This window comes from Phacochoerus africanus, chromosome 6 (assembly GCF_016906955.1).
Source record: "Phacochoerus africanus isolate WHEZ1 chromosome 6, ROS_Pafr_v1, whole genome shotgun sequence".
Classification (NCBI taxonomy): domain Eukaryota; kingdom Metazoa; phylum Chordata; class Mammalia; order Artiodactyla; family Suidae; genus Phacochoerus; species Phacochoerus africanus.
The window spans coordinates 90,544,974-90,569,595 of NC_062549.1; the positions used below are offsets into that span (position 1 = coordinate 90,544,974).

The 24,622-nt window shown below is 49.1% G+C and overlaps 1 protein-coding gene and 1 long non-coding RNA gene across 2 annotated transcripts in view; one reads left to right on the forward strand and one right to left on the reverse strand.

Annotated features, from left to right (window-relative positions):
- Positions 1-3,435: 3,435 nt before the first annotated feature.
- The window catches only part of ATP1A4 (ATPase Na+/K+ transporting subunit alpha 4), a 43,083-nt gene continuing 21,896 nt past the window's right edge, over positions 3,436-24,622 (reverse strand). The window contains exons 12-23 of the mRNA XM_047784179.1: positions 24,138-24,327; positions 23,825-23,997; positions 18,212-18,348; positions 17,650-17,800; positions 16,852-17,020; positions 13,111-13,265; positions 12,860-12,983; positions 11,191-11,336; positions 7,182-7,312; positions 6,988-7,089; positions 3,967-4,058; positions 3,436-3,742 (exon numbers count right to left, since the gene is read on the reverse strand). Of these exons, the coding sequence (XP_047640135.1) occupies positions 3,714-3,742; positions 3,967-4,058; positions 6,988-7,089; positions 7,182-7,312; positions 11,191-11,336; positions 12,860-12,983; positions 13,111-13,265; positions 16,852-17,020; positions 17,650-17,800; positions 18,212-18,348; positions 23,825-23,997; positions 24,138-24,327 (1,599 nt within the window). The 3' untranslated portion in view covers positions 3,436-3,713. The remainder of the gene's footprint in view (positions 3,743-3,966; positions 4,059-6,987; positions 7,090-7,181; positions 7,313-11,190; positions 11,337-12,859; positions 12,984-13,110; positions 13,266-16,851; positions 17,021-17,649; positions 17,801-18,211; positions 18,349-23,824; positions 23,998-24,137; positions 24,328-24,622) is intronic.
- Positions 16,755-19,879, forward strand: LOC125129464 (uncharacterized). Its single transcript, XR_007135483.1, has 2 exons — positions 16,755-17,081; positions 19,413-19,879. It is a non-coding gene; the product is annotated as an uncharacterized LOC125129464 (long non-coding RNA).

The window sequence follows — 24,622 nt, forward strand, 5'->3', positions numbered from 1 at the left end:
CATCGCCATATTAAGAAAGGAAAAAAGCTGGAGCTAAAAATAAGACCAGATGAGTCGGAGGTAAATGAAGCTGGGGCTGGGGGAGGGGAGGTTTGGGGTGATCAGAGAGAATTTCAGGAGGGCAGGGGTCCCCAGAGAGAGGGCAATGGGGCCCCGAGAGGAGGAGGTATTCTGGGCCAGAGGTTAAATCCGTAATAAATTCGTCGAAGGGGGACAAATGCAGTCTTGACTCTAAATCCTCAAACCTGGGACTCTCTTCTAGGTCAAGTCTGTTTCTTTGATGCTGTGGAGGATGGGGGGCAGTGCAAATGCAATCCAGGCTGCAGGAAAGAGACCCCCTGCACTTCCCTTTAAAGAACCAAGACCAAGGATGAGGTCATTCTCTGAATAAAAGATGGAGCCGCGTCCAGGACCGGCGCCCTGGCTCAGCTCCAGCCCGTTTCCTTTGCTTCACTCAACACTCCTCACTGGAGAACGCAGGGGAAGGATGGGGCGTGGGGCGTGAAGTGCTGGCCGGCATCCAGCCTTGGAGATTCGGATCTGGGGCTTCTCTGCCCACAGGCCCGCGATGCAGAGGAGGAAAGTCATTCGGCGGCTGCCTCCTGCTCGTACTCTCTACTCGGATCCTATGGGACCGGTTTTCTAGGGCACGGTGGGAAGGAAGGATTCCCCAGGCTGAATGATTCCAGGAAAAGGGAATAGCACCTATGCATTCCTATGTCTTTGATAAGATGAAAGGGACGAGGTATAAACAGCAGGGGAAAAGAATCAACACTGGGAAGTTATGAAGAGGTGGGCCCGGTGCCCTGAGCTGGGGATGCTGATTAATTCTGTGCACTGATGGCCAAAGCAGAGTTGGTGGGGGAGAGGCTCTCACGTCCTAGATCCTGCTTGGGGGTGAGGGCAGAGTGGATGAGTTCAGCTCTGGGTACCGTGAAGGGAGGACCCTCGTCACGGCCCTCCGGGGCCCTTACCATGCACGGGTAAGCTGAGCAACGAGAGGACAGAGAGAGGCTAGGTCCAAGTCAGAAGCCCCCATCCCCACCCTGAGTAGCTCTGATGTTGGAGGGACAGGTGTGTATTCCGCACCATGAAGTGATGTTAGAGGAACAACTTTTCTGCACACCCGTGGGGCAGACCTTACGTGGCTAAGCGGGGAAGGCCAGCGAGAATCTCAAGAACGTGGCAGGAGTGGGTCCAAGAGCGACAGCTGTCACTGGAGCAGGAGAGGCCAGAGCGCGCCTAAGCAGTGCATGTTGGAGCTGGAGAGACCTCAGAAACCATCTCCTGGCCTCACAGGAGAGTGGCCAGCGTGCCCACAGCCACACAGCCACAGCAGAGCCAACGGGAGAAACGACAGGCCCGCCCAGACGTCCGTGACCTAGATGACGTCCAGTGCTGACCGCCTGCTCTTTTCTGCTGCGCTCTGGGGAAGGGGGGACCGCTGGGACAGACACCAGACATGCTGGGACCCTGAGATTCATTGCATCATGCCTCTGACCCTTCCTCCCCCCAGGGTGAGGTGGGACCAAGTGGTGGCCAGGCTGGCCGTGCCCTTCCCCTCCTGCAGCTACCAGACTGTGTCATCCGTCCCTCCCTCTCCTCCCCCCCTGGCTGTCCAGAGCCGCCCAAATCCTTTCCAGCAGCTGCCTTCCCTCCCCGCCTCCCCATCCTCCTCTCAGATTCTTTGCTTTTTACTTTCTACTCAGTCCCTGCCCTCTAGGCCCCGCCTTCAGGCTCAGCCACTGGTATCAAATGACCCTAAGTTGGGGCCTCTGTATTTTTAACCCACCAGACACCCGAAGCTCCTGCTGCTGAAACCTGAGGCGCTGGCCCTTCCTCAGGCCCCCTCCCCACCCCACTCACACACACCCCGGCCCCTCCATCTTCCGAGGTCTGGTTCAGCCCTGTCAGCAGCGAGGAAGGACCCCAGACTGATAGAGCCCTGTCCCTAGACGACCTTGTGTTGGGGGTGGGGACAGGCAGGAGGAGGAGGGCCAGCGTGGGCAAGAGGGGCTGCTGGACCTTACGACAGGCCTGCTCTTGGCTCGCCCATGGCCTCTCATCTTCCAGATCCGTCCACGGCCCTTTCTCCATCACCAGCCTTTTTCTTTTTTTCTTTTTCGTTTTCGCATCTGTGTATTTTTGGCCCAGCCCTCATTGTAAGACTAGTCTGAAAATGGCTGTGGGTACAAGTTCTGGAATCGGACAGACCCTGGTTTCCCCGTCTATAAAACGGGGAGGGGTGCTAAGAATGTCTTGCTTGTATGGATTAATGGGTGCTGTGTGTAAAGTCCTTTGTCCACTGTCACACATAGTGTGCAGTCACTTAGCACATGTGCTTTGTTTTTGGTGACAGTCTCCGATTTCCCCCAGCTTTTCTTCGCATTTCTCTCTGTGTATGCTTTCCTGCGTAGCCAAACCTCTTGTCTAAAAGAAGCCTGAGAATGGAGTTCTCCTTGTGGCTCAGTGGAAATGAACTCAACTCGCATCCATGAGGATGTGGGTTCAATCCCTGGCCCCATTCAGTGGGTTAAGGATCCAGCATTGCTGTGGCTGTGGCATAGGCTGGCAGCTGTAGCTCCAATTTGACCCCTAGCAGGCTTCCATGTGCCGCACATGTGACCCTTAAAAAAATAAAATAAAAATAAATACATAAAAGTAGCCTGAGAATGAACCGGCCCACAGGGCAAAGTGGACTGGCTCACAAAGCAAAAGCCAGCGAGTGGGTGAAGAGGAAGGAAAAGCTGCCGCCGAGAGTGGGCAGGAGGGAAAGTCTCCCAGGGACTCCCCACCCACCTGAGATGCCGCAAGGGCTGAGCCCAGGCTTGGGGATCAGGCTTTGGGGACCGTCCATCACCCACGTGAAGCTGGGGCACAAGGGGGTGGTTGCTTTGCCTGAAGCGTTGTTTCTGCTTCTATTTCAAGGCCAGAGAAAAAGGCCGAGGGGTGGGATGGGATTGAGCTGCCCTAATGACTGGGCTGGGGGACAGGGCATGCCCCCTTCCTTAGAGGAGGGGTGGCCCCACATTCACCTCTCACCCCCTGACCCCTCCCCAGTCATTTAACCTCCTGGACCTGAGGTTCTTCCTGATGAAATCAGGTCTTTTCTAGCACAAAAACGCTATGATTCTGTGAGTTGATCTGAGGGCTGAGTGGGTGCTGTGGGCCTCCCCCCCATAAGTTGTGGCTCCCCTGCTCCCCTCTCATCCCCTCCGTTTCTCTGATCCCAGCTCCACGTGTCCTGTCCTTGCTCTCCATCGGTTTGGAGAGTGACTTTGAGCGCTGGTCCTCAAGAGACAAGAGTGCTTGATTCTGATCCCCTCCCAGCCTCGACTGTGGTCCCCGAAAGGCTTTCCCTGCCTGGCTACCATGACGATCTAGCATCACAGTAATCCCTATCTTCTAAAAATCAGAGGCGACACGTCCAGCAGCTGAGGGCTGTTGCAAAGGTTTACTCTCTGGTCTGGTTACTGAGCCTCCCTGCCGGGCTCCAGTCAGACGCAGGCTGGGCTTCCCCTCCACCCACCTCCTCTTCTATGCACGGTGCCCTCCAGGATTGCCTGCTTCTCTCATCATTGCTGCCTCCTGGCATCTCTCTGCCCCAACTAACATGCTCTCTCTGATGTTCCCGCAGACCCACTACCCCTAATCCTCCCCGAGCCGGCCCTCAGGACACCCCTGTGTCATGTGAAGCTCTTCCTCTGTTGAGTTTAGTAGTAGGTCTCCCTCTCCAGCCAGCCTGTGCAAGAGAAGCGAGCAGAGTGAACTGGGGAAGGCGTCAAGAGGAGAAAGGCAGATGGGGAAGCGAAGACAAGGAGCATCGTGGTGGGGCAGGGACAGGGGGGCAGGGTCAGGGCGCGGCACACGCCAGGCAGTGAGCTGGGGGAAGGGCAGTGGGCCCAGAGGAACCCGGGGTGGTCAGGAGGCTAGTGACCTCTCAGATCAGGGTGCAGGGGAGCATACCGCCAGGATGACCACGGATGATGAATTTTCTGACTTCATCATAGATAAAGATGAGGAGGCTATAGGGAGTGGCACACAGCCACCAGGTTATCCTGGAGAGAGTAAAAGCTCATCAGTGGGAGAGGAGAGAGAGGGGACAGAGAAAGGCAGGTGCAGAGAACAACGCGTGGGGAGTGAGCATTTTGGGCTTTAAAAATTTTTTTTAAACAATAGTTGACTTACAGTGTTCTGTCAGTTTCTGCTGTACGGCAAAGTGACCCAGTTACACACACACACACACACACACACACACACACACGCATACATTCTTTTTCTCACATTATCCTCCATCATGTTCCATCACAAGTAACTATAGTTCCCTGTGCTGTACAGCAGGATCTCATTGTTTATCCACTCCAAATGCAATAGTTTGCATCTACTAACCCCAAACTACCAGTCCCTCCCACTCCCTCCACCTCCTGAGTGTTTCCTTTGTTGTGTGGGAGGTCAGCCTCTGCCTTAGAGAAGGTCAGAGCCTGGGGAGAGAGGGCAGAGGAGCCTAAGACAGGAACACAAAAAGCCAAGGAGAACAGTACGTGATAAATGCCATATTAGAGGTATATGCAGTGTAAACAGAGATTATCCCCTGGCTTTCAGGGAGTAGCTGAGGGAAAGAGACCCTCTTCCTTTGCTTCCTGGGTACTGTGGGCATTGCACCCACAAAGTCCAAGCAGGCTGGGTCTATCTGAGACCAGATGCATGGGGATATCTTGCCAGGGAATATATGCACTCTTTTGTATTGCAAAGATATGGAAATCTTTTTCTTTATGAACCTCTTCTATAGACCAGGAAGATGGACCCTGGGAGGGGTTGAATCAGGACCACATGTGTCCCTTGGATGTTGTTAGAAAGATGGCCTAGACCAGGAGTTCCTGTTGTGGCTCAGTGGAAACGAGTCTGACTAGTAACCACAAGGATGCCAGTTCGATCCCTGGCCTTGCTCAGTGGGTTAAGGATCTGGTGTTGCCATAAACTGTGGTGTAGGTCGCAGACACAGCTTGGATCTGGTGTTGCTGTGGCTGTAGTGTAGGCCGGTAGCTGCATTTCAGATTCTACCTCTACCCTGGGAACCTCTGTTTGCCACGGGTATGGCCCTAAAAAGACAAAAAAAAAAAAAAAGAAAGAAAGAAAGAAAGATGGCCTAGACCTGTCTGATAGAAATATACTGTGTGCCACATGTGAAATTTAAAATTTTCTCTGGTAGCCACATGAAAATAAGTAAAAAGGAACAGGTGCAATTAATTTTAGTATATTTTATTTCATCTTAAATATCCAAAATATTAATCATTTCAACATGCAGTCAATATAAGTGTAATTAATGAGTTATTTTACATGCTTTTTTATCCCAAGTCCTCAAAATCCAGTATTTTACACTGACAGTATACATTAAGTCAGACACTAAATTTTTAATAGCTAAAGGAAAATGGAGTCCAACCAAAACAATAAAGCTGTATTAATAGAAAAAATATTGGACACTGCTTTAGTTTTCAACTTTCAGTGCATTAAAACCATAAATTCAGTTTCTCAGTCTCACAGGCCATATTTCAAGAGCTCAGGAGTCACATAAGGACGGTGGCTACCATATTGGACAGTGCAGGGCTAGGTCATGGTTCATTATACACACACACACACACACACACACACACACACACACACCCCTCAACCAATATAAACAGTTACATACATACAGTCCCACATTCATTCAACAACAATTATCATATGTCTGCTCTGTGTCTGTGTTAGGTCTTGGGGAAATAGAAATCAAGACATGATAGTCTTTGATCTCAGAGAGCTCAAGCGATTAGGGAAAAGAGGTTAGATAAACACACAAAATAAATAATCCCAGTATTAGGTGATGAGTTATGGTGAAGTTACATACAAAGTGGGAGCACAGTTCATGATCAGCCGTATTTACTATCATTTATATGTTGACATGAAGAGCAACAATAGCAGAGCTACTGTTAACAAAACACCCATCTGGACCCAACTACCATGCTCTGTGCATTATATGCATTTCTGCATGTAATTCTCAGAACAGTCTGCCAGGTGTGTGTTATCAAGACTTTGTAGGGAAAGCTGAGGCTCAGAAAGGTTACCGTCTTGTCCAAGGTCATAGAAACCTGGGATTGTCAGTATCTAAGGGCAGTGCCAATGTCTTGGTCTTTTTGTAGGGCCGCATCTGTGGCATATGGAAGTTCCCAGGCTAGAGGGTGAATCAGAGCTACAGCTGCCAGCCTACACCACAGCCACAGCAATTCCAGATCCTTAATCCACTGAGTGAGGTCAGGGATCATACCTGAATTCTCATGGATACCAGTTGGGTTCATTACTGCTGAGCCACGACGGGAACTTCCCAATGTTTTTTATTAAACATTAATTGAGCAGCTACAGAACACAAAGCATTGTACAAAACACTACAAGGAACAGAAAGCTGAGCAAAGCATGTAAACACATAGAAAATGGAGTGAAATGGGAGTTTTGCTTATTTCTGTATAAAAATGTTAAATAGAAAAATCTCACAAGCATATACTGCTGTAAAAAACAATAAAAACATGGGACTTGAACCAAACAAGGCACCAGACAATAAGAATTTCAGTGTGCCCACTCACATGTATGCACATTAAGACATATTTGCATAAGTACAGCAGAATTAGCCACGCATAGATTAGGCTCTATTTATGATTACATCGGCTCCAAGCAATATGCAGCCTGGGACGCCTATACCACACATTATCATAAAAAAGATACCACGCTGTTAAGCGCTGCTAAAGTCGACTAAATTTGCATGTCTGGTGGGTTGCAGCCATTTGGCACAGTCCCTAATCCCTCCCCAAATAAGGTGCATCTGTGGGAGCACAGAGGGTTCTCTTTACTTCAGAGCGCCGCCTGCCCTCCTCTTCACGTCCCTGCTCAAGCACTTCCTCCCCGGGGCTCCCCCTGGGCCCAGACTCGCTCCGTCGTTGCATCCTTCCCCTTACTCACTTGAGTGGGTACATTCGCAGGGCCACGTCCATGCCTGGAGTGTAGGACAGAAAAGCAGCCAGGAAGGTCTCCTCCAGGATCCCAAATATTAGGATCTTATTTCTGAGAAGAAACGTTAAAGTGTGTGTTGGGGATCGGGAGGGAGGGGGAGGGGTGCAGCGTGGGAGTGGGCGGGGCCGGTGGGCGGCGCTCACTTCATGCCCTGCTGGAAGACTGAGTTGCGGCGGGTCTTGCAGATGATGAGGTCCGCCCACTGCACAATCACGATGCTGACGAAGAAGGCCGTGTGGCACGTGAACTCCACCACCTTCCGCTGCTCATAGGTCTGGGGGAGAGCGGGCAGAAGGGAGCTGTTAGTGTCAGAAGGGATCCAGATATTCCTCAAAGATTTCTTCCTTCTCCTGCCTTCCTGGGCGGGAAGGCTGAGTTAGGGCCCCTCGTTAGAGAGCCCTTCAAGGGCAGTCATCTCCCTTGTTTATTTTTGTATTCTCCTGCCCATGCTTAGTTCAGTGAATGGCAGGTAGTATGGTTCAATGAACATTAAGTTAATAAGAAGGGCGGTATAGAAGAAGGTGGAGGAGTTCCTTGGTGGCTCCGCGAGCTGGGGGTCTGCCGTTGTCACTGCTGTGACTCTGGTTACAGCTATGGTGAGGGTTTGATCCCTGCCCAGGAACTTCTGCATGCACTGGGCAGGGCCAAAGAAGGAGAAGAAGGACGACTTTAAGAGAAAAGCAGAGTCAGAAGAAATAGGTAAGGACGATGGGGCAGGAGGGGAACTTCGTGCAGAGGAGACCAGATGGAGGCACTTAACCATTGGTTAATTCTTTTTTCTTTTTTTAAAATTTTTTGCTTTTTAGGGCTGCACTCATGGCACATGGAAGTTCCCACCAGGGGTTGAATTGGAGCTACAGCTGCCGGCCTACGCCACAGCCACAGCAATGCAGGATCGGAACCGGGTCTGTGACCTACACTACAGCTCATGGCAGCGTCGGATCCTTAACCCACTGAGCGAGGCCCGGGATTGAACCTGCATCCTCATGGATACTAGTCAGATTCATTTCCGCTGCCCCACAATGGGAACTCCCCATTCGTTAATTCTTTCATTCACATTTTACACAGAAGGAACTTAGCGTCTAGTGGGAAGATAAATATGTTAACTATATCAGCCTAGGAGGTAGATTATAAGAAGATTACAGAGGGCTATGGGAACACAGGAGAGGTGCATCTAAATTAGACTGGAGAAAAAAGCCCATGTTAAATACACAAACAAACAAGACTGAACATGTTTATAAATAATATTGAAAAAAGAATTTGAAAATTCGTGGGACTGAACAATAAAGAGATACTACAGATAGAACCTCATGGGACATGGGCAAAGTCGTACTTGGAGGGAAATATAAAGCCCTAAACAATTAGAAAACAAAGGTTGGAAATCGATGAGCCAAGAGTTGAACTTAGAATGAGACCAGTCAGCACATTTCTGTGCATCAGATCATGCCACCACTACCCTCCCCTGCAGCCAGCTATGAAAACCCAGCCACTCCCACCATCACTTGAAAATCTTAGCTCCTGACTCATTGTCACTCTCACTGCTCCTGTCCTGATTTTTTTGGAGATTTAAATACCTACGTTTTTGAATGATCCTTCCCATACCATGGTCTCACAGTACTTTGATCTCCTGCTCCTCCCATGGTTTCTGCCACTACCCACCCGGGCTGCTTGCTCCTGTGGTAAAGTCCAGATAGTGTCTTTTCTAATAGCCACAATTTTTCTGTAATTTAAATATTAAGTGCCTCTTTTCTCTCTGACCCCCATCTTTATCTTTCTATCTCACCTACCCTAACAGCCCAATTCCAACGCTTCTTGGACTCCACTTGGATTTACAGTCCGTTGGCCCAATATGTTATATATTTTGTTATTATCTTTCTCCCCTCCCATCCTGTGCCCCTAACTAGACTATAAGGTCCAGGAGAGCATTAACTTGGCCATTTTTATCCACTACCGTATCCCCAGGGCCAAAACAGTACCTAGTGCATAGAAGATGCTCAACAAATATTTGCTGAATGAATGAATGGATGGATGGTGGTCAATGGAATTGCTGCTAGAGGTATTTAGAAGATAAGGAGCTACCTGTCAGCGTGTAGGGCAGTTCCTGGGTGGGGAAGCTCTATACTTGATTATTGAGGATTACAGCAATGGAGGAGTCATTGGCCTGCCTTGTCTTTATGGCATTTATTCCTCAGAGAAATTGTTCTCAACCCATCCTGCAGTACTTCAAGATGCCATTGATGTAATTTGATGTTAATTCAAATGAATTCTAATTATCTTTAATTTATTGTAAATAAACAAGCTTCACCTTGGTGGCAGGGAGATGGTATCAAGATATAAAACTAACAAGGGGCTGGAGTTCCCTTCCTGGCTCAGTGGTTAACGAACCTGACTAGGAACCATGAGGATGCGGGTTCAATCCCTGGCCTTGCTCAGTGGTTAAGACATGGCGTTGCTGTGAGCTGTGGTATAGATCAGAGACTTGGCTCGGATCCCGCGTTGCTGTGGCTGTGGTGTAGGCCGGCAGCTGTGGCTCTGATTCGACCCCTAGCCTGGGAAACTCCATTTGCTGAGGGTGCAGCCCTAAAAAGCAAAAAAAAAAAAAAAAAAAAAGTCAGACAGAAAGAAAGAAAACTAACGAGGGGCTTGACTTGAGGGTTGAGGAGATGCTGACAAGGTACACAGCAATGAGGACTCTGGGCATCTTTGGACCCTGGAGCAGTGTTGGTGGCTGGAATCATTGACATCTTTCGGCCTCGTGAGGCTCAGATAGTGGAAGTCTGCTGTGTGTGAAGGGAAACTTTCCAACAACCCTGATTTTAACATACTTTTGAGAAACTTGCAATTAACTGGTTTGGAGGCATCCTGGTGAAGTGGGAAAGTGCCACGCAGGAATCAGTTCAGAATTCTAGTCCAGTTCTTTTAGGATTTCACTGAGCAAATTATTCAATCTTTCTAGATTCAGATTCCTCATTTGTAGGATGATGGTAATTGACTTTGTGTCCTCTCTAAACTATGTGAACCCTATAGGCCTATGCTTCTAGCAAAAATGGGTGTCATGGAGTTCCTGATGTGGCTCAGCCTCAGCGGACCCGACTAGTATCCATGAGGATACAGGTTCAATCCCTGGCCTCACTCAGTGGGTTAAGGATCCAGGGTTGCTGTGAGCTACAGTGTAGGTCAAAGACGTGGCTTGGATGTGGCATTGCTGTGGCTGTGTCATAGGCTGGCAGCTGCAGCTCCAGTTCGACCCCTCGCCTGGGAGCTTCCATATGCCGCAGGTGCAGCCCTAAAATAAAAAAAGGGGGTGTTGTATCTCCTATTGTCTTAGAAATTGGGACAGGAGTGTTCACAGATACAAACAAGCATACTTCCTAAAGTTCTTGAACACTCACTCACTGTTGGTTAGAGGGATTCAGTTTAGTCATCACTCATCTTGGGGGTTAGGAAAGACTAATACAGAGAGGCATCCTCTAAGTTTAAAAAGTTTACAATGACAAGGAAGAGATATGCAAAGAACATAGATTTTTAGATTTAAAATTGTATGTATTTTTAAAAAATTTTAATCGCCACTCTGGTGGCATATGGAAGTTCCCAGGCTAAGGGTGGAATTGGAGCTGCAGCTGCTGGCCTACACCATAGCCCCAGCAACACTAGATCCGAACTGCATCTGAGACCTACCCCAAAGCTTGCGGCTATACCAGATCCTTAACCCACTGAGCAAGGCCAGGGATTGAACCTGCATCCTCAACGAATACTAGTCTGGTTCTTAATCCATGGGGCCACAGTGGGAACTCCAAAATCTTATTATTTAAACTCCCATGGAGAAAAGGAGCATAACAGGAGGGGGTGGGGTGGGGGGTGGGGAATACAGCACTCGTTTCCAGGGCAATGATGATAAAACCTGGAAAACCAGAAATCGGCCCCCAAAAATTGCTTGACAAAGAAGACCTCCAGGTCCTAGGAAGCCAGAAAGACCCAGGAAGATAAAAGACAGACAAGAGACAGTAGGAATGCACACAGAAATGAAGTCACATTGGTGATGTGAAGAATATTTGCTGATGTGATTGGAAATCGAGGACAGATGTTAGAAAGCTCCTGGAGGACTGGAGATGAGGCAGCCACTCGGCCTGCCCGGTGCCTCCTTTCACTCACCCACTGCTGTCCATAGCTGTCCTCCAGGTCATTGATGTATCGGTTTTCCCAGTTGATGCGTATGCCTAGCAGATCCACGGGCTTAAAGCCATTCTCAGCCAGGATCACAAAGTAGGTGAAGAATCCTGCCAGAGCCTGGATCATGCCTGTGAGTGATAGAGTCACAGGTCAGGGGAACCTGGCTCAGAGAAGGGTCCCAAAAGGCAGCCCCTGGAAGGGGTGGTGCCTGGGACTTGCTTCCAGCAGGACTGATGTATGTCTGCGCTGTAGTGCTGAAGATTCCTGCCGGCAGCAATTGGACCTCACCGTCTCTGTAGGATTTGCCTCTACACTCTGACATTTGTTTCTAAGCTAAAATCCAGAGTCATCTTTGAATCACATAACCTTAAAACTGGAAAGGACTTCAGAGGGGCTTATTCCCTCTCCCCATGCAGTGAGTGTCAGACTCCTCCCTCTCCATTTCCTCTGCCATCCGGACAGTCATCGAGTCCTCCCTTGATCTCACACTGTAACCTCTGCCCCTTGACTCTCCTTTGGTTGAAACCTCCATTCCCTATGCCTGGACCATGGCCATCGCTGACAGTAATGTTTGCCTACGGACCACGCACTGTGCTCTGTGTGGGCCCCCATGGGCACTGATGCTAACAATTCTGAACCATCATTTACAGTCCATAAATGGGAAAACTGAGGCACGAAAGAGATTAAATCATTGTCCAGGGTCATACAGGCAGTATGTCATGAAATTGGGATTCAAAGATAGTATGGTTCTCAAATCTGTGCTTTTTTCTGTACGCTTCCATCTCCAGGGATTGGGATTGTCTGTCTCCATCTCTCCCCCGTGTCTCCCCTGTACCTGGCAACGCAAGAGCAAAGACCTCTAATGGCTCTCAAATGTCCTTCAAGGCTAGCCCCAGTATAAATGCTACCCGTGTCTACAACCTCATTTCCCACTACTACTTTGTCAGGAAGAAGCACTCCACCAAACTGGTTTATTCCCTTTTCGACAACCGGATCTCCTCTGGTCCCCTACACCTGACCATCCATTTACTAGTCTAAGCCCTATCTTCCAACGCCAAGTCCTCTTTCCCCCATAAGGCCTCTCTGACTGTTCTCGAGATTGCTGGGTCCTCTTGCTTTGGACTCCTGCACGTGTCCTATCAAGACTCACTATTGGACATGTGGAAAATGCCATCATTTTGTGTATGGAGTGCTCCCTTTGGACTGGGATCTTAATGTGAGCTTAGACCAGAGACCCATGGTCTTTTATGTCCCAGAGTCTAGCACAGTTTGCCATTAAGAAATATCTCCCTGGGAATTCCTGTTGTGGCCCAGGGGAAACGAATCTGACTAGGAACCATGAGGTTGCAGGTTCGATCCCTGGCCTCACTCAGTGGGTGAAGGATCTGGTGTTGCCATGAGCTGCAGTGTAGGTCACAGATGTGGCTCGGATCCTGCGTTGCTGTGGCCGTGGTGTAGGCTGGCAGCTACAGCTCCTATTCGACCCCTAGCCTGGGAACCTCCATATGCTGCGGGTGTGGCCCCCAAAAGCAAAAACAAAACAAAACACCCCAAAGAAATATCTCCCTGACTTCAAAACCAGGATGGGTCTAGTGACCAGGCAGGTGCCACCACTCCCCACTCCCTTCACCCCTCCTTCCTCTGGCCGCACCAATCTGTCCGTAGGCCATGCCAATGAGACGGTGGTTCACCAGATTATCAGTCTTGGGGTTCCGTGGAGCTCTCTTCATGATGTCACTTTCAGCTGACTCATAAGCCAAGGAGATAGCAGGGACCTGGAGAAGGAGGGAAGTGACAGGCAGAAGTGCCTCGAGCTGGGCCCCCCTCTCTGGACACATATTTCTCCTCCCCCTCAGTCCATTTCCCAGGGTTCCACCAGCCAGACCCCAGCTTGGGCCTCACCATGTCGGTGCCCAGGTCAATGCAGAGGATGGTTATCGTGCCCAGAGGCAGGGGGATCCCGAGGATGATGAAGAGCAGGAAGGGGGTGATCTCGGGGATGTTGCTGGTCAGGGTGTAGGCGATGGATTTCTTCAGGTTGTCAAAGATCAGGCGGCCTGGGGAGGAGGGTCAACCTTCTGTGAGAAGCACAGAGTTTACACCTCCCACAAACCAGCTCCTGGACGGACAGGCCGCTACCAGGCAGCATCACGGTCCGTGAAAGGGTCTGAATGAAGGTCCTAGACCTTGGCAGCCCCAGTTTTGTTTCTAAATTGTGTGACCATCGGAGTTCCTGTTGTGGCTCAGCGGATTAAGGATCTGACCTTGACTCTCTGAGAATGCAGGTTGGATACCTGGCTTTGGTCAGTGCGTTAAGGATCCAGCTATTTGCCGAAAGCTGTGGCATGGGTCACAGATGCAGCTCAGATCATGTGTTGCTGTGGCTGAAGCAAAGGCCAGCAGCTGCAGCTCTGATTCTACCTCTAGCCCGGGAACTTCCACATGCTGTGAGTGTGGCCCTAAAAAGAAAAAATTCTGTGACTATTAATTCGAGCCATGACTTATTAGAATGCCGCATCTGTGTACTCTTTTTTCTTAGGTTCGACATGGTTACTATCATCTGATCTCTGAAAATGAAGCAGGGTGAAGCCTGGTTAAAACTTAGAGATGTCTGCGGAGTTCCTGTCATGGATCAGTGGTTATTGAAAACAACTAGCATCCATGAGGACGCAGGTTCGATCCCTGGCCTTGCTCAATGGGTTAAGGATCCCGTGTTGCCATGACCTGTGGTGTAGGCTGCAGATGCGGCTTGGATCCCAAGTTGCTGTGGCTGTGGCATAGGCCAGCAGCTGCAGTTCTGATTGGACCCCTGGCCTGGGAACCTCAGGTGTGGCCCTAAAAGGCAAAAAGACAAGAAAAAAAAAAGCTAAAACAACTTAGAGATGTCTGAGAATGCCAATATAAAAGCCATTAGAGGGAATTAGAGGGAGTTCCCTTGTGGCGTAGTGGGTTAAGGAGCCAGTGTTGTCATTGCAGCAGCTCAGGTGGCTGCTATGACAGGGGTTTGATTCCTGGCCCAGGACCTTTCACATGCTGTGGCCCTGGCCAAAAAAATAAAATAAAAAAAATAAAAAAAAAAAGCCCTTAGAAGATTAAGGCTGATTTGCAGCAACATAGATAGACCTAGAGATTTATTAAGTGAAGAAAGTCAGACAGAGAAAAACATATATCACTTATATGTGGAATCTAAAATATGATACAAATGAACTTATTTATAAAACAGAAACAGACTCCCAGACATAGAAAACAAACTTATGGCTACCAAAGGGGAAAGAGGGAGGCGGGGAAGATAAATTACGAGTTTGAGATTAGCAGATAAACAAACTACTATATATAAAATAGATAAACGAACTAATATATATAAAATAGATAAACAACAAGGTTCTACTGTATAGGACAGGGAACTATATTAAATATCTTATACTAAACTATAATGTGAAAAGGATATGAAAAAGAATATAATGTAAATATTGACATATATATTACATTATAAAAATTGATATATAACATATAAAAAACTGAACCACTTCGCTATACACCAGAAACTAACACAACATTGTAAATCAACTTGACTTCAGTTAAAAAGGAAGAGGGAGTTCCTATCGTGGTGCTGCAGAAACAAATCTGACTAGTCTATGAGGACGCGGGTTCGATCCCTGGCCTCACTCAGTGGGTTTATGGATAGTGGGTTAAGGATCCAGCATTGCCACAAGGCTTGGATCTGGCGTTGCTGTGGCTGTGGTGTAGGCCGGCAGCTGTAGCTCCAATTCAACTGCTAGCCTGGGAACTTCTGTGTGCCACAGGTGGGGCCCTGAAAAACAAAGGGGGGAGAAAAAAAAAGAAAGAAAGAAAAAAAGAAGATTAAGGTTGAAGTGGAGCCTGGGCTTGGGTTGCAATTCCATTTTCTGCTACAACTGGCTTGTGACTGTGGGCAGCTCTCACCTCTCTGAGTTTCATCCTCCTGCTTTGCAAGATAATTTGAATTCTCCCTACAACCCTTCCAAAAGCTGCCCTTCCTCCCTCCCTCCCTCCACCCCCTGCTCTATTTTTTCCCATTGCGCTTGTCTTCTTTATTACACTGTTTAGTTTACTTTATTGTCTGTCTGTCTGTCTCCACTGGAAATTAAGTTAGGTGAGGGAAGGCATGTGTGTGTTTACTCCCCATTGTTGTATCCCCAGCATCTGGAATAGTGCCTGGTACATAGTTGATGCTGAAGAACTTTATTGAATTGAGTGGTTATAAAATACTGAGCAAAGTGTCAGGATCCTGCAAGGTCTCAATTAAATGCTAGCAATTATTATTATTATTATTTTATCATTATTATTATTATTTGTCTTTTTGCTATTTCTTGGGCCACTCCCTCGGCATATGGAGGTTCCCAGGCTAGGGGTTGAATCGGAGCTGTAGCCACCGTCCTATGCCAGAGCCACAGCAACTCGGGATCCAAGCCACGTCTGCAACCTACACCACAGCTCACGGCAACGCTGGCTGGATCGTTAACCCACTGGGCAAGGGCAGGGACCGAACCTGCAACCTCATGGTTCCCAGTCGGATTCTTTAACCACTGCGCCACGACGGGAACTCCTATTATTTTTTTTATATAATGATTTTTATTTTCTTCATTATAGCTGGTTTACAGTGTTCTGTAATTTTCTACTGCACAGCAATGGTGACCCAATCACACATACATGTATACTTTCTTTTTTCTAACATTATCATGTTCCATCATAGGTGACTAGACATAGTTCCCAGTGGAACTATGTTCCCAGCAGGAGCTCATTGCTAATCCATTCCAAAGGCAATAGTCTGCATCTATTAAATGTTAGCAATTACTATTATGTGGTTGTCATAGATTTCAGTCACATAGCTCCAGGCAAAAATTGGGGGCCTAGGAAGCAGAATTTGGGGGTTCTCCTGTTCACCAATGGGTATAGTCTATGGGAAAGAGGGGGCTTAATTTGCCTTCTGCAGTCAACTCATAGATTAGGCTCCAATTGATTTTTTTTTTTTTGTCTTTTTAGGGCCATACCTGCAGCGTATGGAATTTCCCAGGCTAGGGGTCAAGTTGGAGCCGTAGCTGGCGGCCTACACCACAACCACAGCAACGCAGGATCTGAGCTACATCTGTGACCTACACCACAGCTCAAAGCAATGGTGGATCCTCGACCCACTGAGTGAGGCCCAGGATCGAACCCACATCCTCATGGATGCCAGTGGGGTTCGTTACCCCTGAGCTATGACGGGAACTCCTCTAACTGATCTTGATATGTCAATATCATTCAGACAAAAAGTTGCTAGTGTCCTCCTGAGACTGGAATTTGAAGAAGTCCCATGGGTATAGCTACCTTTTGAAACTTACTTTAGACCCACTTGAATCCCCATGAGAGAAGAAAAACAATACTATGCTGCCCTGGAGCCCCACTCTCCCTAGAAAATCTGGACTTTCCTCCAGTCTCATAAGGGCTCCAGATAGTGATGCTCTAAGTACCGGCTAAATCAAATTTCCAAAATTTTGACTGACAGTGAATATTGCTCTGTACAGGCGATTGGATGATGGGCAAAGGGAATGAGAATAATGTACGCCAACTCTCTTGCCTGAGACCAAGGCCCAAGGCCCAACCCTGGGCACCCTGCTTCCTCACCCTCCTCCACACCCGTGACTATGGAGGCAAAGTTGTCGTCCAGCAGGATCATGTCGGCCGCCTGCTTAGACACGTCAGAGCCGGCGATGCCCATGGCGATGCCGATGTCCGCCTTCTTCAGCGCAGGGGAGTCGTTCACCCCGTCCCCCGTCACCGCCACAATGGCTCCCTGGGTGAAGCAGAGAGGGAGTGAACTAATGACCACGCCAGATTCAGGCACAGTCCCAAAGGTCAGTTTGATTCCATCATCCCTTGTTTTTTTTTTTTTTTTAAACATTATTGAGGAACTTTTTTTTTTTTTTTGTCTTTTTGCCATTTCTTGGGCAGCTCCTGAGGCATATGGAGGTTCCCAGGCTAGGGGTCTAATCGGAACTGTAGCCGCCAGCTTACGCCAGAGCCACAGCAACGTGGGATCCGAGCCGTGTCTGCAACCTACACCACAGCTCACGGCAACGCTGGATCCTTAACCCACTGAGCAAGGGCAGGGACCGAACCCGCAACCTCATGGTTCCTAGTTGGATTCGTTAACCACTGCGCCACGACGGGAACTCCCGATTCCATCATCCCTTGTTCTTGATGTAGTCAGGCTTGATGTCGATCTCTTGGCCCTTCTTTTTCCCTCACCTCCTGAGATGGCAAAACTCTCAGGGAGCCCCCAAACAGATGCCTATCTCAGGGGTTCACGATGGGATGCTCTCTGGAGCACACGCCTGCCCACACATTCCTCTGCTTAGTTTGGGGCTGGGCTATACCTCATGGTTCCCTCCAGATCCCCCAAGGCTCTGCTGTCTCCCTTACCAGCCTCTGACATCCCTCTACGATGATGAGCTTCTGCTGGGGTGAGGTCCGAGCAAACACGATCTCATTGTGGTTTTGTAGGATCTCATCCAGTTGCTCGGAGTTCATGTTCTTTAGATCTGAGCCATGCACCACAATGGCCTTGACGTCCCTGAAGGAAGCAATTGCGGAAAGCTGGTTCAGAGTGCTGAGAATTCGCCAGGGGTCCTGGTGCCCTCCGACCCAACTTTACTGTGACCTCTTTGTTTCTCCTTTCAATTCCATCCCCTCACGGTCTCCAGCCACGGACGGTCCCCTGATCAGCACACTGCATCCCCTCCCCTCTCCCAACTCCTCATCCTCTCCCCTCTCCCAACTCCTCCTCCCGCTTCTCTGCTTCTTTCTTTGTCCCACCTTCCTCTGAAAACCCACTGACATAGTCACGTCTTTTCCTATGACGTTTTACTTTTACATCTTGCACATTGTATCTACAGGAAGATCTTCCAAAGAACTTTAGTAGGTGGGGCTGGCTAAGGATGGAGGGAAAAAAAAAGCAAAGATGTGAGGTCTTTAGGGGTCTCACCTGGCATTGACCTGGTCGACAGGGATCTTGAGCCGGGCAGCGATGTCCTCTGCTATCTCAGAGCCTTCTGAAATGATGCCCACCCCCTTGGCAATGGCCTTGGCTGTAATGGGATGATCCCCTGTTACCATAATCACCTAGGTTGGGAGGGGAGGGAAAAGAAGCAGAATCATCTTCAGGGCGATCCCAGGTCCTTCTCCTTCCCCTTTAAGAACTAACATCACTGCTATCATTCCACAGGGGTTTCAGTAGCTCATTCCCAAGAACTTGTGCTACCGATCAAAATCTTGATATTGTGACTTCAACCCTTGGAAGCGGGTCAGGGCCATCAGGCTGTAAAATATAGGAATGACTTCTAGTTTTCCCAGGAATAAATCAGGAATTTGGGTGCATTACTGTACTCAGAATTTCATTTAATTGCTCCATAAGCTGTTCTGCTTCTTTAAGCTCTAAGACAGAAACGGCTACCCACAGAACGGTGGTAATAAAGGCAAGTCTGGAATATTCCATCTGCCTAGTGAAATTTCTTTCTTTTCTTTTTTTGTTTTAGGGCTGCACGTGCATCATATGGAAGTGCCTGGGCTAGGGGTTGAATTGGAGCTGCAGCTGCTGGCCCACACCACAGCCACAGCAACTCGGGATCAGAGCCTCATCTGCGACCTACACCACAGCTCATGGCAACGCCGCATCCTTAACCCACTGAGCGAGACAAGCGATTAAATGTACATCCTCATGGATGCTAGTGAGGTTCTTAACCTGCTGAACCACAATGGGAACTCCTGCCTAGGGAAATTTCATCTAGGCCCAGGTGCATTCTGACCCTCACACTACCTGTCTCTACCTGCCCATGTTCTGTGCTCTTCCAGCTTTCTGTTCTTTCAGCACTTCTCACATGTCTGTTTGGTGGCTTGTCTCTCCCCCGCTGCTGGCCTGAGAACTCTGCGAGAGAGTGGAGCTATGCCTACGAGTCCTTGTTAAGTCTCCAGCCCTAGCATAATTCCTAGCACATAGTAATCCATCAACAGGCAATTATAGAATGAAGGAATGATCACTTCCTGGGAACCACTGCCCATGGTCCCCAAGTCCCCTCCAAGCATAGAATTCTCAGGCCCTGATTGGGGGTGGGGTGGGTAAGAGAACTAACTGACTGTGGCTGAACTAAGAACAGAGGTCCTGGAAAGGTCGGTCTGTTTGCTTTCAGAGCGTGGAAATAAGCCTTGAAGGAGTTTTCCCAGGAGCCCTCCTCATTCCACACTGGCACCGCGGGCTGACTGGAAGAAGTGCTAACAAAGCTGGGATTTACCAGAGACTCAGGAAAGTTGCACTCTGAGCAGTCACCCATATCATTGATTTCAAGTTCCCTGGTCAGTCCTGGGGCGCCAGATCCTCACCAGACTCTGCCAGTGAGGTATGGCCTAACTGGCAAGGATCTGAGGGAAACGGCACAGAAGATTAGAAGATTCCAGATGTGGTGCAGATGGAGCCTTCAGTGATGCCTTTCAGGCTCCACTGCCCTGCAAGTCTCCCAGTGGTTCATCCATCGTGACCTACAGCACAGGTGTGGTACCTAGCCCAGGCCGACCGTTCAGATGGGCTGCTCTACAGTAGTTTCTGGAAATACCACCTCCATGCCAGGCTGGAGAAATAAAAACAAAGTCATCTCCCCAAGAGTGAGTTCCTAAGACACAATTTCACAGAACACTGAGCTGCATACATACAATAGAGGCGCAGTTCTACAAAGAATGGCTCTCTTTGAGGTAAAGGGCATTCGCTAGTTTCTGGAATTTGTCAAGTACTAAAGAAATTTCATTTCCAACTTTTTTTTTTTTTTTTTTTAAGGGCCACACCCGCGGCATATGGAAGTCCCCAGGCTAGGGGTCGAATTGGAGCTGCAGCTGCTAGCTTACACCACAGTCACAGCAGTGCCAGATCTGAGCAGTGACTGCGACCTACACATATAGCTCCTGGCAATGCCAGATCCTTAACCCACTGAACTGAGGCCAGGGATTGAACCTTCGTCCTTATGGACACTAGTTAGGTTCGCTGCCGCTGACTTCTTGGTGCTGACTATACCGCTGATGTTCCGACGTATCCTCGCAAGCCGCCGTCTTGGTCCCTCGGACCCTCTTCTCCCAGATCAGACCCATCTGAGAAAAATGTTCCAGTGTGGGTGACCCCACTTGTAGGCCTTCACTGCTTAGCCGTGGTTCTTAGAGGAGGCCACATTCACAACAAGAGCCAAGTGTGTTCAGACTACTAGGGGCCTCAGGTAGTGGCAAATATAATGGGATAATTTTATTTTAGTGTTTTAAAGTCACATATGTTTCCAAGGCCTGAACACGTGGCTTTGGCAGAGAAATACCAGTCTCACAGTCAACTGAAAAGCCCTTGCTGCCACACAGCTGTTGTCTGGCTTCTTTCAGCAGCCTTGTAACATCCACCACCTCTGCATTGGCTCCATCTTGGAGTTGACCTTGGAAGGATCTATTGTGTGGGACAACCCCTGGAGAGCCATTATGTTTTGTCCTTCTTGCAGGCTGGTATCATGTGTATGTCTCTCACTTCTCTACAGGGAAAAGGGGATGGTTCAGAATTCCTCATCAAGTCGGCTGAATTTCAGTCAGCCTCAGGTCCAAAAGAACTAAGAGATTAAAATGGAAACCTAGGCGTTCCCATTGTGGTGCCGTGGAAATGAATCTGACTAGTATCCATGAGGATGCAGGTTTGATCCCTGCCCTCACTCAGTGGGTTAAGGATCCAGCGTTGCCGTGAGCTGTGGTGGAGGTTGCAAACATGGCTTGGATCCCAAGTTGCTGAGGCTGTGGTGTAGGCCAGCAGCTACAGCTTTGATTCGAACCCTAGCCTGGCAACCTCCATATGCCATGAGGGCAGCCCTAAAAAAAAAAAAAAAAAAAAAGATGTAAACCTGTGCCCAGAATGAGGACCGGCCCAGAAAGCACCAGAACTTCTGCTTCAGGTGCCAGCTCAAGGCCAGCCTGAGTCCTCTTCAGACCTGTCACGCCTTGCTTTGCCTCTGGCCGTGACCGGGTCCTGCTCTGACAGGCACCCTGGCTCAAATCATCTCTTTGTCTCCTGGTTGGGCCTCTCCACCCGTAGGCATAATTATAACTCTCCTTTTGCTAAAGGGATCTATAAATCCCAGATAAGACCCATTTTAGACGACATCCACAATGTTCTCCTCATTCCAGCAGCCCGCTTCCAAGCTGCGAAAATGCAAATGAACCCCTTCTCCATCTATCTCCCACCTGTGACGTGGTACCTCATAGAACCGTGGAGGAATGGCAAGATAACGTGGTTACCCTATGCAGATGTGTTATAATAATGCTGTTTCTGCAAAGACCTGTACCACCCCAAACATCTTGTAATTAGGGAAGTCACTCAGAATGATTTCCTAGATCCACTCTTTGGTTCTCACTGTAGTGACTAATCATTGTGCTTAGCTCAGCCCAGGCTGCCCTGGGACAAACTGCCAAGTGTCAAAGGTCAAGATAAAACCAGCTCTGGAGTTCCCGTCGTGGCTCAGTGGTTAACGAATCCGACTAGGAACCATGAGGTTGCGGGTTCGGTCCCTGCCCTTGCTCAGTGGGTTAAGGATCCGGTGTTGCCATGAGCTGTGGTGTAGGTCACAGACTCAGCTCAGATCCTGCGTTGCTGTGGCTCTGGTATAGGCTGGTGGCTATAGCTCCAATTAGACCCCTAGCCTGGGAACCTCCATATGCTGCGGGAGTGGCCCTAGAAAAGGCAAAAAGACAAAAATAATAATAACAATAATAATAAAATAAAAATAAAGCCAGCTCTAACAGAGAGCATCCAGTTCTCCTTAAATACTTCCAACCCCACCCCATACCCACCTGCCCCCACAACCTGTCCTCCCAGACACTCCCAGAATATAAAGTATAAGCAGAGAAGTACCAATATTTAATCTACAAAGATGTACATGAGTCTTAGAATTTTTATTTTTATTTTTTTTGTCTTTTTGCCATTTCTTGGGCCGCTCCCGTGGCATATGGAGGTTCCCAGGCTAGGGGTTGAATTGGAGCTGTAGCCACCGGCCTACGCCAGAGCCACAGCAACGTGGGATCCGAGCTGCATCTGCAACCTACACCACAGCTCACGGCAACGCCGGATCGTTAACCCACTGAGCAAGGGCAGGGACCGAACCCGCAACCTCATGGTTCCTAGTCGGATTCGTTAACCACTGCGCCACGACGGGAACTCTGAGTCTTAGAATTTGATCTGGGAAATGTGGGTTACAGAACATCTCAGAATTAGAGGAATTTTACCGCTGCTATCCTGCTGCGAGCCCAACCTGACTGAAGAGGAATTCCCATCTCTGGGTTTGTTTTGCAAGTGTGTTTTACTCTTAGAGCATTTTGTTGTGGTTTCTAGCTTTTGCTCCTGGATGTATACCTCTTGAGGCAGCTGTTCACCCTGAGTCAGATCCACCAAGGGCCCCCAGTCTCAATTTCTCCTTCTCACTATTGCCTGCTCCAGGCCCCTGGCCCACTTGGCCTCACCCTTTTCACAACCCATCCAGCAGTATGGTTCCGCGGCATCTTCTAGCACTTGGCTACCTCTAGTGTGGTCTGCAGACCAGCAGCCACTGGCATCCCCTGGGAGCTTGTTAGAAATGCAGGATCGTGGGGTGTCTTAGACCTCTGAATTTAAATTTGCATTCCAACAAAACCCCCAGGTGAATCGCCGGCATATCAGTTTGAGAAACCCTGTCCTGGAGTTCCCGTCGTGGCGCAGTGGTTAACGAATCCGACTAGGAACCATGAGGTTGCGGGTTCGATCCCTGCCCTTGCTTAGTGGGTTAACGATCCGGCGTTGCCGTGAGCTGTGGTGTAGGTTGCAGACGCGGCTCGGATCCCGCGTTGCTGTGGCTCTGGCATAGGCTGGCAGCTACAGCTCCGATTAGACCCCTAGTCTGGGAACCTCCACATGGGAGCGGCCCAAGAAATGGCAAAAAAAAAAGACAAAAAAAAATTAAAAAAAAAAAAGAAACCCTGTCCTAGGGCGCTGGTTCTCAAACTACACATTAGAATCTCCAGAAATGTTTTAAAAAATACAGATGCCTGGGTCCCACCTGAGAGTTTCTAATTTAATGCATCTGGAGTGTGGCCAAGGTATCAGATTTTTAAAGTTCCCCTAGTGATTCTAATGTTCGGTGCAAGACAGGATTCTAACGACAGAGGACACTTACTACTGTTGTCTCTTAAGAGTAAAAGTCAAGGAGTTCCTATTGTGGCTCAGTGGTAATGAACCCGACTAGTATCCATGAGGATGCAGGTTCAATCCCTGGCCTCATTCAGTGGGTTAAGGATCCTGTGTTGCCGTGAGCTGCGGTGTGGGTTGCAAACGAGGCTTGGGTCTGGCGTTGCTGTGGCTGTGGGGTAGTCTGGCAGCTGCAGCTCTGATTCGACCCCCCCTACCCTGGGAACTTCCATATGCTGCGGAAGAAAGAAAAAAAAGAGTCACTGGCTCAAGGAGTCAGAAATCATTTCAGTTAAGCCAAGAACCTACTCTATCCAGGGTAGGTGGATCCAATGTATGACAGGTAAGGGGCTTCTGGGATGGGCAGGTGTTTACCTTAATCCCGGCACTCCGACACTTGCTCACGGCATCAGGCACTGCAGCTCGGGGAGGGTCAATCATAGAGATGAGCCCCACAAAACAAAGGTTTTCCATGGGGAAGTTGATTTCATCGGTGTTAAACTTGAACCCCTTGGCATAAGTATTAGGCAGATTCAAGAAGCAGAACCCTGGAGAGGGACAGAAGGCAGGACCAGTCGTCATTCCTCTACGTCTCTAGCCTGCTCCCCACAACAGCCTAGATTTGCCCCCTACAAATAATAACCGTTTTGACATCACCCTTTGAAGGCTCCTCCCATAGCCCCCTCACCTAGCACGCGTTCCCCCAGACCCCCCAGTTCCAAGTAGGCATCCTGGAAGGCTTCCTTCATGTCATCGTCCATTGGGCGCTCCTGCCCTTTCAGAAGGTAAGTGGAGCAAAACTCCAGGATCCTCTCAGGTGCCCCCTTCATCATCAGTACGTGGGTCTGGGAGCTGTCACCCCGGAGGTGGATGGACATCTAGGGAGAGGAGAGGAAGCATCCATGGGGCAGGAGGAGAGAGCGAGGGTTGGGGCACAACATTGAAGGAAAGGTTTTTGAGAGTAGAGCCGACAGGCAATCTGTGTCTGTTTCCTTGGTCCCCTAACTCCATGCAGCCCCCTACCCCCCAGCCAAATCTGAGCCCATCCCTCCTCCTTTCCAGGAACCCGCAGCCTGGTATTATTTGCACACGAATCTCTGTTATCTGCTCAGCCAGACTGGAAACTGAGGGCAGACGGGGCAGCCTCACGTTTGCGGGGCCCTCTCCACCTGG